We start from the raw sequence: 18312 nt of genomic DNA on the forward strand, positions 1-18312 counted from the left end.
ACCCACCCCCTAGAGTTTTTGATAAGATTAAATAAGAAAACTTAAGTGAAGTACTTAGCAATATATATTCAACAAATGATGGCTTCTCCCCAGTCCTCCATCATGAATTTCTGCCACGTTTGTGATTTTGTGCTTCTGTTATCACTCTCCTCATCCAACACGCATACGAGTGTGCGCGTGCGCACATGTGGCTACCAACTCTTCGCAAGCAGAGCTGGGCGTTACCCATCTTTGTAGTCTCCTAGCACCTAATACTGAGACCTGTGCATATACAGACGGCACTAAAAATACTTGTGGGAAAAAAAGTAATTAGTATATTAAACACATCAAAAACTACAAATGTTAGAGCCAGAAAACCAGATGGCTTTTCAAAAGAAATAAGAATTAATAATTAAAGCACCAGGTACCATTTCTCAGAGAGTAACAGTCTGATTGCAAATAGATCTATCAAAGTCCCAGTTCCCTGTGAACACAACAGCAAAGGCAGACAGGGTGAGTACCTTAAGTCAAATGGTCAATCGTTTATTTGCCCCACATCCTCAATTCTCATTACCTTCTAGCCTTTGAATCTCTTCAGCTGTCACTTCCAGTGTTTGATCAGATAGGGAAGCAACTTGGATGACCTGAGAGAAGAAAGAATGAAATGTATAGATGCCTGTATGTTTGTCTTTAAACAGAGGCAATTCTGTCTTTTATAAAAGATGAGGAAACATCAAACATCAAAGATCTCTTGGTTTAAGGAACTGTCAAGTGTCCTCCACTGGAAACTAAATCTCAGGCCTCCTCATTTTGGGAATGGTAATCATACCGCAGATGAGAGTTCCAGAAAAAAAAAAAAGATTCATTTAAAACATCACATAATAAACTTAAAAGACCAAAAGGACAATTTAGAACACGAAACGTGAATAAATAATCATATATATTTCAGTCTCAACACGCAGTACTTACAGTGACAGAATTGAATCAACAATTCTACATGCAACCAAGAAATAAATGTAACTATGAATATATGTATTACAACGCTGTATACCTACACACAGTTTTTAAAGCGCTTTTCACAGCTCAGCTCCTAAGACCCAAGATCCACCTTGAGGTACATCAATGAAACTCATGTTTGGGGGCCAGAGAGACACTTTGCCCCTAATTTTCAAATGAAAGAAGAAAGTGACTTTCCCAAAGTAACAAAATAGCCCATGGCAATCACCTGGTGTCAGGGAGAAAAATGTCCAAACAATCCAGAGACCAGAATTCTAGATTCTAAATATTAAGTTAAAGCGTGCAAGGAAAAAAATAAAACCTAAACCATAAGTGTGATGATTTAAAGGTGGAATGTACACTTTCCTTTATAAAATCCTTATCAAAGAAGACTTGAATGAACAAACACACCACGCATCAATCCTCCCATAGGTGAAATGTAAAGAATCAGAAGAAACCCTTCTGCAAACATTACTTAGCCGTGGAATTTAGAAATACTCACATAAACCAGCACAAATTAGAGTCTTGGCTCCAATGGAGGATCGTTCAACTTACCAGCTGGGCAAAAGTTGTAACTTTTAGTCTCTTGAAAAGCTCATCCTTTTTGTATCTATAATCTGAAAAGCAGGAGAGGACAAATAATTTTCTAGGTATGTTTTTCTTTCTTAGAGGTACTCATTCTTTCTATTCATCAAGTTATGTGGTATGATTTTCAAGTGATTTATATGCTTTTCCATATATTATCTCATATACGATCCTCATGGTATGGTCAAAATTGAGTGTGCCACACATTCTTATCACTCCTTTATTCCCCTTCCCCCCCACCCCGTGCTTTGGCTGGTAGGCAGCCTACAGTTGAATTTACAAGCCATCCTTTTGTGTCTTGTGACTTTACCCCTTGCATTTATTCTATCCACTTACCCTTTTTCCCTTTTACTCTGCTTTCTTTTGACCACCATTTTTGTAAGCCACTTTAAATCCTTTTCAGAACAAAGCAGGGAATAAACGTCTGCATTTTGCAAATGAGGACAGAGACCCAGAGAAGCTCAGTTGCCCCAGGTCAAACAGCTGGTAGGGCATTCACACACTCTGCCCTGAAGGGAGACCGGTTCTGTTCCTGAGGTTACAAATTATGCTGGAGACATAGGACACTCCCCCCCCCCCCCCCCCGGGGTACCATGCTGGGCATAAAGTTAGGCCTGGTCCTGATAATCTATTCTATCAGTTTCTCCGCAACTTCACTTCAGTAAAAATCCACCTACTCAGTGTTCCAAGATGAAAAAGTTCCCGAGATCTGTTGTGCAGCAGTGTCACATTTAAAAATGGTGAAGATGGTAAATTTGATGTTACGGTTTTTTTTTTTTTACCACAATTAAAAAAATCATTCTGAAACATCAATATTTATTCAGCACTATCTTGACAGTCCTGAGACATGACTCAAATGGGGGCACTTCTACGCCTGTTTGTTATTAACAGTTCTTGATATCACATTGACCAGTCTTTTAAAATTTAGCCAATCTCACATGACCCAGTACCTGTCCCCCAGAGGCATGCTAAAAGTCAGCTTCCTTAAAATTTCCTGAAGATGACTGCCAATTCTGAGTTTTCAGCATCCAACCCCCACCCACCCTTAGCGCTTCCCTTCACTTCTACATTTTTATATTGGCGCCCATGATTCCTTAAGTACTTCCTCATTATTTCCGAATTACTAAAGGTTAGGTGGATAATTACTACGGCCTTCACAGCATAGAAGTCGCATAAACCGAGAATCCTAGCAACAAAGGAAAGGATTAAAGGTATTTAAAAGTATTTACCTGGTGTTCCTAATCACTTCCATGAATTTTCCAAAAACCAACACAGAACGAATCCTTTGGAGGATAACGTTAGCTTGGTTGACCAAACACCTTACGACTCAGAGTCAGGAAATAATAGTACTTTAAAAACTAGACTTGTCACTATATCGAGACTCCCGTTAACAATGAATTCAAGCTTCTCTGTTCTCCATGTCTCAAAGAGAGCCATCTGGCTAATAACTAACCATTACTTCTAGAAAATTCTCAGAATAGCTTCTTCTGGATACAACAAGGTAACAAACCTAAATGCAAAGGAGCTTCTAAGACCTGCCAGGATGCAGACCCAAGAGGCTGGGCAGAAGCTTTCAAAAGTACAGCTCAGCTGAATAACCACAGTCTCCTCTCAATTGCCACCAATCTGCCCACCAAAAGTCATTTATATAAATCACAATGGCAATAAATCAGCCAACAAAAAGAGTCAACAGCTTTCAAGTAGCTTGCACTGTGACATTTCTCCATTGATATTCTTTTGGTATAGTTACACAGTTTGAAATACTTCTCCACTTCTTCACATTCCCAGTACAAAATGTACACATTCAAATCCCCTTTGACTAAGTAGAAATGATCTCAAACGAAAAACAGGCTCTACTATATTCTACGGATTGGCATTTCTAGTATCCTCATAGGTGCTCGGCATCCCACTGCACATTGGAGCCTGAACTCTACATACCTGGTTCTTGTTTAGAAGGACAGCCATCCGTAGGACTTTCTGACATGATTACTCAGAGATAAAAGATCAAACTAGATGTTTTACTAGTAAGTTTTAAAGTTTATAAAAAAGGCTGACTTGGAAAGCTCTGTCGTTCTGTCCTTGCAAGGGCGAACAGAACTTTAAGGATGGAGCTTCTGCTACGGTTGCTTCTCCCAAACTCCGGGATGGAGACAAAAAAATCCTAGTTTCAGATACGTTATCAAGTGCTGCTTCTCCGGTAAGTCTGGAGTCTCAGAATGCCTCTCTCGAGTTACTGGAAGGACAGAGACCTGACTATCTAGGATGCTTCACACTGGGTCCAGCTAGTGTCATCTAACCACCAGAAGCCAAGAATAGGCTTTGTGAGCAGTCAATAGACACAGAGTGTCTATTTTCCCGAGACAGAGTAGAAAGAATATTCAGATTACAAAGGAATTCTGCGTTTTCAGGGTTCTGTTAAAACGCGTTACTAGCAAAGGGAAGTTGGGCTCACAGTGGAAGACAAATCAAAGGAAGTGACAGAACAAGGTTTGTGATTTCACAGAAAGACATGGCATCTAAGGTAATCCACGAAAAGTGATGGGTCTAGGGTGTCACGAAACAAGGCAATATTCTCCTCCCTTTTGACCCAAAAGAACATCTACAACAGAAAATAGGAAAAGAGAAGGAAATAGCTTCCAAAATGTAGATCTCAAATCAGAATCTGAAGTAATTCTAGTCAGGGAATCAGGACAAAGTGTGTGAAACAAGGTGAGAGGAGCCTCCTGTCTTACTAAAAGGAAGTCCAAAACTTCTAAAGAGGGAAGCAAACATTTTCAAGGACTCTATTCTAGAGGTATTGGGGGGGGGGGCAGTGGAGGAGGGGAGACCAGTTCCATCTAGAATTCAGATATTAGAGAAATCACATTGTGCTTTTAAGAAATGTTTTAAAAGGGTTCAGCAATCTGGGTGGAACGGGACATTTTCAGGGGACAAATCTTGGTGTGGACATGTGAGCTTACACTAAGCTACGAATGGATAGGAGGCAAAAGGAGATTGCAAGCCCAACCAGAAGCAAGCCAGCTGAATTTTACCTGCTGTGGATGAACTAAGGATGACACAGTGAAGCACAGGTGAGTAAACGAGATTTTTTTCCAACAGTTTAAAATGGTAATATATACTTAAAGAATATATACTTAGGTAATGTAAAATATAATAAAGGCACAAAATCTGATATAAAGGATCGAAGAAGAAAAGGATGGTGTGACATTACCCATGAAAAAAACAAACGTCTGTAACATTAGCCCTTATAGCTGAACACGGTTAACTATCAAGAGTCAGCATAAAGCTATTCCTGAGTCCACACTATTGGCTGGGGTTTCTTAATACCGTGGCAATTCAAAAGAAGCAGAAACATTATCATTTAAATTAAAAGGCCTGTGTTATAAAAACAGAAGTTCTGGCGAATTCTGGGTTTGTAATATTCTCTTCCCGAAGGATGTGTATTACCAGAGTGAAGTTCTGAACTATGAACCATCAGAGTGCCTCTTTACTACCATTAGCTAACTACTCCCCTGGCACTGGGTTCCTCTACTGAGGAGATGAACAAATCCATCTTAGGAAACAGATGTTCCCACTTCTTTAATTGTGGCCTTGGTGTGTACTCTTTCCATCCATTTTGGACACAGGTTGAGAAATTATGATTTTGTGCAAGGGCGACGCACTCGGTGACTAGTAGCTTATCTTTGAAGCAGATTAGTTTGTAAAAAGGACGTGCATGAAATATGATTTTTAATTAAAGGAAAGCAGACTGCAATGAATTCATAAGGCATAGCACCACTTTAAGCTTGTTCTCTCTTACGTCTTGATGTCTTTCATGAATAACTGACTAATTTATACGCAAAAGGAGGTTATGAAAGAAGAGATATTATTCCTATCTCGGGCATAGAGAAAACGAAGAAGGTAGGAAAGATCATGACCTTGAAAAAGGTTGTGGAGACTACAGTACAATGAAACCAGAAGCTCGGACTCTCGCTGCCTAACTAGAGAGCTCATTCTGCATTTTCAACACTGACATCTCTGGTGGGATGTCAGTTGGGCAGAACTCGGCCCTCAGGCGACAACCTCAGCAGCTGGCTGGGATGGTACACGGTGTTTCCCACATCCTCCTTGGCACCTGCCAGGCTCGCCCGCCTCCCATAGATCTCTGAGCCTGTCAGCTGTAGGATGGGGCTAAGGTTGTTAATAACCAACTTCTAGAACTTCAGGGCTCTATTTTCCCAAACCGTCAATAGCGTTACTCACTTTTTTTGATCTCTTCTAGCTTCTCAATGTATTTAGTCATACTGTTACCTAAAAAGAGAATACGATAGGCTTTTAATGGAAGAAAATGAGTTAACACTGTAAAAACAGAATGGAGTACAAGTACTCCCCAAGCCTTCCTATCTAGTTCTTATGGAATCATAGTAGGTAAATGGGCCTCATTAACACTCTTTTGGATTATACAGCCTCAATAAACGATGAGGAATCAAGGGGAAAGTATTGGCCAAATGTATTGAACGTGTACATACCCAATAAACACTAGGAAGCCCCAGGCCATACAGATGATCACTTTATATAATCTTTTTTTTTTTCCTTTTTGAGTCAAGGCTTTTCTCCTCCTTTTATTTCCCTATAATCTTTCTGTGGGGAAGATGTGCCAAGGAGAAAGAAAGAAGCAATGATCTCTGAATGTCTAAAATGTGCCGCTGTGGCTACCCAAGCAAGCCCTTGCTCTCTGCTTAGTCTTTGCGGTTTCCCTCACTTTCCTGAACATGGTCTTCAACTATTCGTGCTGATGCTGCAGCCCAAACTAGACCACACAGTCTGTGCGCTAGTATTCACCATGGATTCCCACCAGTGTGGAGAGCACCAAGCCCTCGTGTTCTGCAGCCTGGTTCTACAATACCAGGGGCTAGCCAAGGTGGTTTGGAGGGTTTCCATACACTAAAACGGGGCCAGGATCCTTTGGTTTCTGAACGAACTAAGGTCTAGTTCCCAAGCCACAGGCTATTATTTTTTACTGGGCATGCTTCAATTTGATTCAACACGGCAAGCTCTGCCTGGCATTCAAAAGATACAGCAAAAAAGGGGAAAACTGTTTCAAAGTTTCTCATTTCTAAAATTGTGCTCCTAACCTTTAAGCCTTGGGAGGAGCTAGTCAGATTCAGTCCCAACTTCAGATAAAAGAAATGCTTCCAATTAATGGCATGAACTGATGTTTTTTTAGGACTAGCCTGAGCTTTTCTTCATGTTTTAGGTCAGAAGTAGAGAGAGAAAATTCTTGCTCTGAAACCCAAAATACATTTTCCAAAACACAACTTACATCATGTTATTATTAAATCTTTACTTACGAATTCATCAGGGAATAAAATTCCACTGAGTCAAAAACATTTATTTTCTTCCACCTGAAGACACACACTCTCCGGATCAGGATGAGACAGTGGGACACAGTATAGGCCTAGAGCCAGACTGTGGCCTTCCAAAAGCTCAGAGAGACATGACAGCAGTCAGGGAGGCTGAAAGGCCTGAGCCTTCTCAGGAGAGACACTGAAAATGGCTAAGAGGTCCAAATAGCACCACAGACCAAGAGTAGAATCAAATATGATCTTTTCTAGGTTCTTCAGGCTGGAAGTCACCTGAGCTTCCTGACCTGACCTCCGATCTCCGGAGTGGGAACCACGAATTCTTCCTCAGGGCACACCTTTCTCCCCTGCAACTCTGACCTCAGGCGGGAACCCACTGGCCAGTACAACGGGGGAAGAAGACAGGGCAAACACTGGGCTTGCTCTTCAGGGTCCTGCTGTCTTATTCTGAAGCTATTTTATATAATAGCTTTTGGTTACAAGTGTTCCTGAGTCCCCTATATTTGCATGTTGCTGACCCGGCAGTTTGCTTCTTTTGGCGGGGCAGCTTCGGGCAGTCTCGTCAGAAAGCTGAGGTACAAAAAGGATCACCGATTTGTTCACTGACACGGCAAATTAGTAACTAAGCCGGGCTGAATGTTCCCAACCTCCTGGTTTGTAACATGGCTCACAAAAACATACTTGTGCTGTTTTAAAAAACACAATTTCACTGTGAGGTAAATACGTAGGAAGTGTGACTTCCCTAATAGTAGCAGGTGGAACCCAGTTTACGCTTCAAATTCCCCGAGGCACACCACACATGGAAGACAATAGCCAGCCTTATTATATGGTCTTTATTATTAAAAACATTGCATTTCCATTCTACAGCGGTTTCCACTAGCAAAGTGTCTGAAGCCCATTTCTTAATCAATCTTAATCAGCATTTTCCGAGTATTTACACAGCACTTCATCTTTGTACCAGCAGGGCCTCACACCAACCCTGTGAGGTAGGCCGGCGCTCCTACTGTCTGTTCCTCCCACTAAAGGAGAAAGGCAGGCAAGCGCAGTCTTTTGCAGAGGTATGCAAATACTTGGCAAAATTAAGCACAAATCTGAGAGGGCGACCGATAAGAAGGTCTTTTCATTATAGACATTCATTCTATCCAAGCAGGGGGGGAAAAGAGAAAATGGAGGATTTCTGCATTGTTTCAGCTGGAGAAAGACACTAGGAATAGCTGACACAAAAGATCCTTAAAAATGATTTTAGAAAGTATGAAATGTAGTATTGTACCCCACTTCATAGAACGCTTATATCTTAACTATGCAGCTTATCTTACTGGATCTAATTGCATCTGAAAATAGGCTTTTGACTACCTTTTTTAAAAAGACTAGAAATGAATCAATTCTATAATTGGCTTATTTATAAATGCAGCTTTGTTTCATACAAAAGGAGCTTAAAAGATTACCAGCAAACCAGTTTTTTTTTTTAACTGAAATTACACATTACTGCTAGATAAATTTTCAGAGACTAGACTTTGATTAAAAAAAAAATGTCAGTGGCTCCCCATTGCTTCCTGACTAAAGTTTAAACTCCTTGTTCTAGAGCTGAAAGCGCCCAACGTCTTACCTGCCTCTTCAATCTTGCCTTAATTACTAAACTTGACAAACTCTCCGTTGGTCTTCTGTTCTCTAACATGTCATCTTGTCCATGTAATCATAATAGCTCACCCAGCTGGAAGTGACCTTTCCCTCCTCTGAACTTCGACAGCACTCAGCTCACCACTCACAAGGCATTTATCATTATACCGCCTTATTTGTGTGCCGGTCTTACCTACCTTCTGATACTGAAAGCCAAAGACTATTTACACACACACACACACACACACACACACACACACACACACACAGAATCTTTATCTCTTCCATTGTCTAGCATAAAAGGTACTTGGAATTATTTGCTAAGTGAAATATACTCTGAAGATCTACTATCTGAAGAATCCTTATAACAAATTATTTTATAACACAAATTATCATGCCCCAATTTGGCTTGAGTTTTTGGACACCTGATTTTCTTTAAACTATGCACGACTTGATTATTATTTCAGTATATGTCATATACTACCTATGTAACACCCATATTATTTCAAGACTCGGGTAACCTCGAAATGTATAAGGTGGTATTTAGCTTCTACTTAGTTTATAATTTAAATTGCAAAAAAGATATATCTGTATATTTATTTATATATATACTTATATATATATATATATAAAAGTTTTGCAATTAGAATCAAGAGAAAGAGACAACCCAACTCTATCAATAGTGCTATGCAAGAGAGAGCACAATCGATAAACGGAGTGACTCGTTCGTTAGATTTTTTTCCCTTTGTTTTCCTATAATTTAATAACATTATTTGCACTGAGCCAGTAAGGAAAGCAAGTGATTTTGAGCAGCAGTAATCTAAAGTGGGCAAGATTTATAAGGCACGAACAGAGTTGCTAAGAGACAACTCCATTGCTTTATTTTTGTTCAATATTTCCCTCCTCTACGGAGAAGTTCTTTTGGCTCAGAAGGAGCAGAAAGCGTGAAAAGAGGCACAGTGGTCCTTTGTTAATCTCAATAAGTTATATGAGTGTATAGTGCTTTCTGGTTTATAAAAGGCTTTCACATACATTTCTTCCTCTGACATAAAAAACAGAATTAAATATCAAATAAAAGTGAAGAGTACCTAGTCTGTAATGAGTTTGAGTGCTTAAGATCAAGGCTATTAGCAAATATTCAGACACAGTAGAGACTAAAGAAGAAAAAAGGACATGACTAGTTTGTGTGGCAATAACAAGAGTAATCTGAGTTTTTTAAAAATTAAAAGTAAGGCTAGAAGAGACGCAGTGGAGAAAAATCTACAGAATTTTAGAAAACTGGACATTTGAAATTAGATTGGATAGAGATTGAAATGAGAGGCTAATGCAGGCGATGAAAGAGTGCAGGACACTGACAAAGGGAGAGCCCTGTGGTTTGGAAAGTGTCCCTTCATCAGCCTGTGGTGCTACGGAGCGGAAACCCAGAGAGGGTGCTTGAGAATACGTAAGAACCCTGCGGTGGAGACCCAACAAAACGCCGTCAGGGATTTCGTCAGAAGCATAATCCATTCATGGCACAGTCTGGCAAGGCTGGGGAGCTGGTAAGGGACACCCAGGCACCTATGGAACAAAAGAAATATTTGAAGTTCAAATTGATTCTGGTATTTCTAGCTGTGGCTATACAGCAGTGTGTGAGTTTATGGGAGAAGTAGAGTCAGAAGCATAGAAATCAAAAATAATCTTTACCCAGGAAGAAGACAGCAGTCTTTGAAGAACTCAGGAGGTGATGTGGGTGAAGACTGGAGATACCACGCAATTCTTGATTTCTTGTGATTAACTCTGAATTGCTCACTGTTTGGTAAGAAAAGATTAAAGACCCATCTATTTAGCCTAGAAATGAGGAATGCTCACTCATACCTGTGCTTATTTTCACTGCTCTGACTGCAGAGCTTAAAAACAGACCATAGACAAGGGCTCCTTACTCTCACGGGGCTATAAGGTTACTCTTGTGCTCTCTTAACCAGGACTCCTCACCCTTTGCACCTGTTGGCACACATATAAATGATAATATTTGAACAAAATGCTGGTGTAAATGCTGGCTGCCCCAGGCCCCAATGGCTACCCAGAGACATAACGGGACATGTATCCTGGCACATAACCAACAGGCCACAGCACACCAAGTGGAAACGTTCTCTGAATACACAGGGAGAGAAGTCACAAAAATGCATAGAAAAAAAAACATTAACATCCTCCCCCGAAATTGGGGCTCCTGGGTGGCTCAGTCGTTAGGCGTCTGCCTTTGGCTCAGGTCATGATCCCAGGGTCCTGGGATCGAGCCCCGCATCGGGCTCCCTGCTCAGCGGGAAGCCTGCTCCTCCCTCTCCCACTCCCCCTGCTTGTGTTCCCTCTCTCGCTGTGTCTCTCTCTCTCTGTCAAATAAATAAATAAATCTTTAAAAAAAAAAAAATCCTCCCCTGAAATTGACTTTAAAATAATTTCTAAGTTTGAAACAACAAAAAAAATCAAACACTAGGATAGCCCCACACTGACTTTAAAATAGTTTTAAGCAATGAAGTACACTTTGGCCCTTCCAAAAGCTATTATAAAACTAGTTTGGGAGACTTCTTACTCCAGGAAGATGAGGTAGATGTATTTTACTCCTCCAGCTAAGTACAACAAAAACACTGGACAACGCACAAAATGGGAGAAAGTATTTGCAAATCATATTTCTGATAAGGGTCTAGTATCCAGTATATGTAAAAGAACTCTTATAACACAGCAATAGAAAAAAAAACAACAACAAGTACAAACTAGGCCAATGATTTGAATAGGTATTTCTCTATAGGAGATACACAAATGCCAATAAGCACATAAAAAGGTGCTCAACATCATTAGTCATTAGGAAAATGCAAATCAAAACCACAATGCGATACCACTTCATATCCGCAAAGATGACTATAATCAAAATGATGGACAGTAACAAGCATCATCAAGGATGTGGAGAAAAAGAGCCCTCCTACATTACTGGTGAGAATGCAAAGTAGTGCAGCTGCTTTGGAAAACAGTTTGGCAATTCCTCAAAAAATTAAACACAGAGTTACCACATACGGTCCTATATGACTCTTATGTATATAACCAAGAGAATTAAAAGCATATATTCACACAAAAATTTGTACATTAACGTTTATAGCAGCATTATGACCAAAAAGTATAAACAACCCAAATGTCCATTAATTGATGAGTGGATAAACAAAATGTAGAATATATTTATACAATAGAATATTATTTGGCAGTAAAAAATAATGAAGTATTGATACATGTTGCAACATAGACAGACCTGGGACCCATTATGGGAAGTGAAAGAAGCCAGACACAAAAGGCCACATATTACATGATTCCATTTATGTGAAATGTTCAGAATAGGCAAACTCACAGAGACAGAAAGTAGGTTAGTGGTTATCAGGGGCTGAAAAAAGTAAGGGATGGGAAGTGATCACTCTTGGATACTGGCTTTCTTTTTGGGATGACAAAAATGCTCTGCAATTAGAATGATGATGGTGTCACAAGTTTGTGAATGTACTAAAAACTTCTCAACTGCTTAAAAGGTTAACAGTGTGAATTTTATGGTATGTAAATTATATTTCAATTTAAGAAAATAACATATCAATTATAAAAAAAGATTGATTAAAAAGAAAAACCCTGGACATTATGTATAAAATAGAAAAGAAGACTTGATAGGTTGGAGAGAGGAAGGCAGACTGGGTAGGGACCTCAGGGCCCAAGAAATGGCATGATAGTTGGGTTACTTGGCTTTTTGTGTTATCTGTCTGTCTGTTTGCCTCATGTATCTTAGAGTTGGAGCTAAAGAAGCCAGGATCCAGAAACACCAATGCAGAGAGAGGGAAAAAAATTCCCTAACAAAAGCCTGCTCTCCCCACCCAAAGGCCTAGGGAAGGGGCAGCCTAGCAAGTCAGAAAACTGTCAGACAATAACTGCTTTACTCCAACCAAACACCACCCTCACCTGTCAGCAAAGGTTAGGGCGGGGGAGGGGGGTGCGGGCTTGATTTCTCTCCTTGCTGGGCTTTGATGAGGTGACATCAAAGCACCAGAAAGAGGATCAAGGAGGTGGGGATGGGAAAGTACTCAAAGATATAATGGCTGAAGACTTCCCACATTTGACAAGAAACATAAATCTATAGATGTACGTAGAAGCCCAGTGAATGCCAAACAGGATAAACCCAAAGAAACCCACATCAAGATACATCATAATCAAACTTCTGAAAACTAAAGAAAAAAAGAACCTTGAAAGCAGCAAGAGGAAAAAACGACACCTTACCTCTATGGGAAAAACAGTTCAACTGATAGTGGATTCTTCATGAGAAATCATGGCAGCCAGAAGAAAGTGGAACAATATTGCTCAAGTGCTTAAAGAAAGTAATTGTCAACCTAGGCTCCCACACTCAGAGAAAATACCCTTCAGGAATGAAAGGAAATCAATACATTTTGCAGATGAAGGGAAACTCAGAGGTTTTACCTTTAGGGTAGGGTTCTTTAGGGTAGGTCTTACCAGCAGACCTACCCTAAAAGAATGGCTAAAGAAAGTTCTCTAATCAAAAAGGAAAAGTAGGGGTACTGGGCTGGTTCAGTCAGTGGAGTGTGTGACTCTTGATTTTGGGGTTGTGAGTTTGAGCCCCACACTGGGTGTAGAGATTATATAAAATAAAATCTTAAAAAAAAAAGTATTAAAAAAAAAGAAAGGAAAAGGAAAAGAAGGAACCTTGAAACCTCAGGAAAGAAGAATACAGAAAGCAAAAATACACATATGTACATTTTTTCAAGTGCCTATGGAATATATGCCAAGATAGACCATATCCTGAGCAATAAAATGAACATCAATGCATTTTTAAAGGTATTTTTAAAAGATTTTATTTATTTAATTGAGAGAGAGAGAGCACGAGCAGGGGGAGGGGCAGACTCCCCGCTGAGCAGAGAGCCTGACATGGGGCTCAATCCCAGGACCCGGGATCATGACCTGAGCCGAAGGCAGACGCTTAACTGACTGAGCCATCAGGCGCCCCTAAAAGTCACCATTTTAAAGTGTATAATTCATAATACACAATCTCTTCCCGAAAACAGAACAAGAGGAAATACTTTCCAGCCCATTTTATGATGCTGCTGTTACCCTGCTACTAAAACTAGACAAAGACAGTCCCCCCGCCACAAAAAAAATTACAAACCAATGTACCTCATTAATATAGACACAAAAATCTTTAGCCAAATAATAAATAGAATTGAGCAATATATAACAAGAGTTACACACCATGACTAATTGAGGTTTAGTCCATAGATGCAGCAATAGTACAATATTTGCAAATCAAGGTAATCCACCATATAAACCAGCTAAAGACAAAATCATATAATTATATCAATCGATGCAGTAAAACCATTTGTTAAAATTCAACAGTCATTCATGATGGAAAATTCTCAGAAAAACAGGAATAGGAGGAAACTTCCTCAATCAGGTACAGCTAACATTGTACTTGATCATGAAAGACTGAATGTGTGTTCCCCCTAAGATCAGGAAAAAGGCAAGGATATTCACTCTTATCTCTCTTATTTGACATAGTTCTGGAAGTCCTAGCCAGTGCAATATAAGGCAATAAAAGGAAATAAAAGACATACACGGACTGGAAAGGAATAAATAAAACTTCTTTTCTGTAAATGACATTGCTGTCTACAGAGAAAAGCCAAAGGAATCTATGAGAAAAACCCAAGGAATCTACAAAAAACAAAAAACAAAAAACAACCCAAAACCCCAACAAACAAACAAACTCCTCTTGTACCTAATAAGTGAATCTAGCAAAGTCCCAGGATTCAGGGGAAACATACAAAAATCAGCTGTATTTCTATACATTAGCAATGAACACAATGACACCAAAATTAAAAAGACAATACCATTTACCATTGCTAAACAAAAAATGAAATACTTAGGTGTAAATCTAACAAAACATGTACAGGATACTTATGCTGCAAACTATACAGTGTTAATGAAAGAAACCAAAGAAGATCTAAACACATGGAGAGACATACAACAGTCCCCCCCTTTATCCTCAAGGGATATATATTCCAAGATCCCCCCCATGGACACCTGCAACCACAGATAGTACCAAACCCTGTATGTACCGTGTTTTTCCTAAACATACATACCTATGATAAAGTTTAATTTATAAATTAGGCACAGTAAGAGATTAACAACAATAACTAATAATAAAAAAGAACAATTATAATATATACTACAACAAAAGTTATGTGAAAGCGGTCTCTCTGTTTCCCAAAACATCTTCTACCCTTCTTCTTGTGATGGTGTGAGATAATAAAATGCCTGCGTGATGAGAAGTGAGGTGAATGACACAGGCATTGTGATGTAGCGTGAAACGACTTTTGACCTTCTGAGATACATCAGGAGGAGGAGTGTCTGTTTCTGGACTGTGGATGACCGTGGGTAATTGAAACTGGAAAGTGAAATCCCAGATGCGGGGTAGAGGTGACTACTGTACTATAGTAATGGGTTGGAAAACTCGACGTAGTAAAGATGTCAATTTTTCCTAAATTGATATATGGGTTCAGTGCAACGCCTATCAAAATCAGAGCAATGCTTTTTCATAAATGTAAATGAGATTATTCTAAAACTTACATGGATTCCAAAGGAATTGGAATAGCTAAAATAATTTGTAAAGAAAAATAAAGTGGGAGTAATCAGTCTAACCAATTTTAATCAAGCCTGTGAGATGTTGGCAGAGGGATAGACACATGGATCAATGGAACAGAAGAGAGAACCCAGAAATGGATCCACATAAATACGCCAATCTGTTTTTTGACAAAGGTGAATGTGCAAAATTCAGTGGAGGAAAGGCAGGCTTTTAACAAATGGTGCTAGAGCAACTGGACATCCATAAGCAAAAAGTTAACTCTGATCTAAGTTGCATAAGCAAAAAGTTAACTCTGATCTAAGCCACATATCTTGTACAGAAATTACCTCAAAATGTATTGTTTTCTCTCTTTTTTAAAAATATTTTTATTATTTATTTATTTGAGAGAGAGAGAAAGCAGGAGCAGAGGGGAGGAGCAGAGGGAGAGGGAGAAGCAGACTCCCCGCTGAGCAGGGAGCCCGACATGGGGCTTGATCCCGGGACTCTGGGATCATGACCTGAGCCAAAGGCAGATGCTTAACTGACTGAGCCACCCAGGTGCCCCCCAGCCTTTTTTCCCCTTAATTTTTAAATTTATTTATCGAAGTGTATTGTTGACTTAAATGTAAAACCTAAAACTATGAAACTTTTAGGAAAAAACCTTGATAGAAAATTTCTGGGTCTAGTCTCGGCAAAGAGTTCTTAGACTTAACAGCAAAAGCATGATCCAGAAAAGGAAACACGGATACACTGGACTTCACCACAGTTAAAAACTTAGGCTCTTCAAAAGACCCTGTCAGGAGAATGAAAAGATAAGCTACAGACTGGAGAAAATATTAGCAAACCATGCATCCAACAAAGGACTGGTAGCTAGAATATATAAGGAACACCACACTCAAGTTAAAAAGCAAACAATCCAATTAGAACACAGGCAAAAGACATGAAGGGATACTTCACTGAGTCAGATATACAGATGGCAAATAAGCACACAAAGACCTGTTCAACATCATTAGCCATCAGGGAAACACACATCAAAACTGCAATGAGATGCCACTACTCATCTATCCGAATGGCTAAAATTAAAAATGGCAACACCGCCAAATGCCTGTGAGGATGTGGGGAAACTGGAGCATTCATTCATTTCTGGTAGGAATGTAAAATGGTCTAGCTACTCTGGAAAACAGTTTGGCAGTTCTCAAAAAACTGCAAATGCAACTATCATATGACCCAGTAATTGCACTTCTGGGCATTTATCTGGGAGAAATGAAGGCTTCAATTCAAACAAAAATCAAAACATGAATGTTTATAGCACCTATATTTGTAATAGTTAACAAGTGGAAACAATCCAGATGTCCTTCAACAGATAAATGGTTAAACTGTAGCACTTCCATGCCATGGAATACTACTCGGTAAATAAAAAAGTATCAACTAACAAATGTAACAACCTGAATGAATCTCCAGAGAATTATGCTGAGTGCAAGGCCAATTCAAAAAAAGTTGCATATTGTATGATTCCACTGATACAGCATCAGTGAAATGACAAAATTATAGAATTGAAGAACAGATCAGTGGTTGTCAGGGGTTAAGGAGAGGGTAAGGGTAGAAAGTGGATGTGCCTTTAAAAGGACAACATGAGGGATCCTTGCAAGCTGGAAATGTTCTCTATCTAGACTTGTATGTATCAATGTCAGTACCATGGTTATGATACTGTATAGTTTCCATAATATGTTACTGTGGGAAACTGGGTAACAGGGTACATGGACTCTCTCTGTATGATTTCTTAAAATTGTGACTCTACAATTACTTCAAAATAAAAAGTTTAATTAGGAAAACACTAGTTTAAAAATCTGAGGATATAAAAGGCTATAGGCAATTACTATGAATTATAAAAAGCAGACTTAAGTATCTCAATATAAAAAAAGTTGAAATTAATTTCAGGTACTATTTATTATTAAGGCAAATTTTGGTCATGAATTGAGGAATGGAAGGGAAAGAAATGGGTTTTTGTTCACAAATCCCAATTCAATTTCCAGGAGAAAAATCTATGAAGATACAGACAAAACTATGTATCCGAAATAAACCTCAGCTCTTTTATTTATTTATTTATTTTAAGATTTTATTTATTTGACAGAAAGAGCACAAGCAGAAGGAGAGAGAGGGAGAAGCAGGCTCCCTGCTGAGCAAGGAGCCCGATGTGGGACTCGATCCCAGGTCCCTGGGATCATGACCTGAGCCAAAGGCAGATGCTTAACCGACTGAGCCACCCAAGCGTCCCATAAACCTCAGCTCTTAAAAATTTTCATTTTAAGAAGGTTCTAAGAGAAATGCATTCCTTTATAGTTGTCTTTTAAATGTTATCTGGACCCCTCAGAAAAAATATATGGTATTTTAATCAAAGTGCTTCCTTCACAGAATAGCTTATTCCAGAAGAGTGGGTCACAGGTGCAGTTAGGGGGGGGGGGGCGCATTTGTGGTAGAAGGAATGAGGCTGGCAGAAAAGCTGGGACAGGTGGCCAAAGAGACAGTGGCCAGGCTTCACACCAGGTCTCTTGGTGCATCATCGACTTCTTCACCCTGCGTTCAAATCTCGTTCTGTCTCCTTCTATTGAACTTCAGGTAAATCACCACAATCTCTGTGCCACAATTTCCTCCTCCTCAAAAACGGAGATAAAATTTTCTACCTCCTGTCAAACAGGATATTTGCAAGGATAAATATCTGTACAGCTTGGAAATGTTTGAAAGAAAGGTCCCAAGAAATTATATCTGCAAAGGTGGTTCATTTAAAACATTCAATTGAAGTTCATTTTATATGAGCAAACTTGCATAATGGAACACAGTAATTTCAAAGGAGACTGGAGGAAAGAAAGACAAAATGAATGAGATTTAATCCAAGTCAGTATCTCGTCTGTATCTTCTCAGTTGTCCTCAGGTTACTGGTGGCAAATTCAGCATTGCCAAAGGCATGTGGTGACCCAATCCACTAGCAAAACCATCTCAGTAGAATAGATTCGCCACAGCAGACTTTAAATGGTTGAAAAACGAAACGAATAAGAAATCAAAATCTCATAAGCCTGGAAATCCATAGGGACCTGGGGAGTGGTCTGCATCATGACAGTGAAGAATGTTAAGCGCTTGGAAATAAGCAATGCGACTCTTAAATTT

The 18312-nt window shown here is 39.4% G+C and overlaps 1 protein-coding gene across 2 annotated transcripts in view; it reads right to left on the reverse strand.

The window, feature by feature from the left end:
- CEP41 (centrosomal protein 41) overlaps nt 1-18312 on the reverse strand; it is a 90651-nt gene that overhangs the window by 12495 nt on the left and 59844 nt on the right. For both annotated transcript variants that reach the window (XM_027573202.2, XM_027573201.2), the window contains exons 3-5: nt 5803-5850; nt 1531-1592; nt 554-623 (exon numbers count right to left, since the gene is read on the reverse strand). In XM_027573202.2, coding sequence (XP_027429003.1) covers nt 554-623; nt 1531-1592; nt 5803-5842 — 172 coding nt within the window. In that variant the 5' untranslated portion in view covers nt 5843-5850. The remainder of the gene's footprint in view (nt 1-553; nt 624-1530; nt 1593-5802; nt 5851-18312) is intronic.

Source organism: Zalophus californianus, chromosome 12, assembly GCF_009762305.2.
Source record: "Zalophus californianus isolate mZalCal1 chromosome 12, mZalCal1.pri.v2, whole genome shotgun sequence".
Taxonomy (NCBI): domain Eukaryota; kingdom Metazoa; phylum Chordata; class Mammalia; order Carnivora; family Otariidae; genus Zalophus; species Zalophus californianus.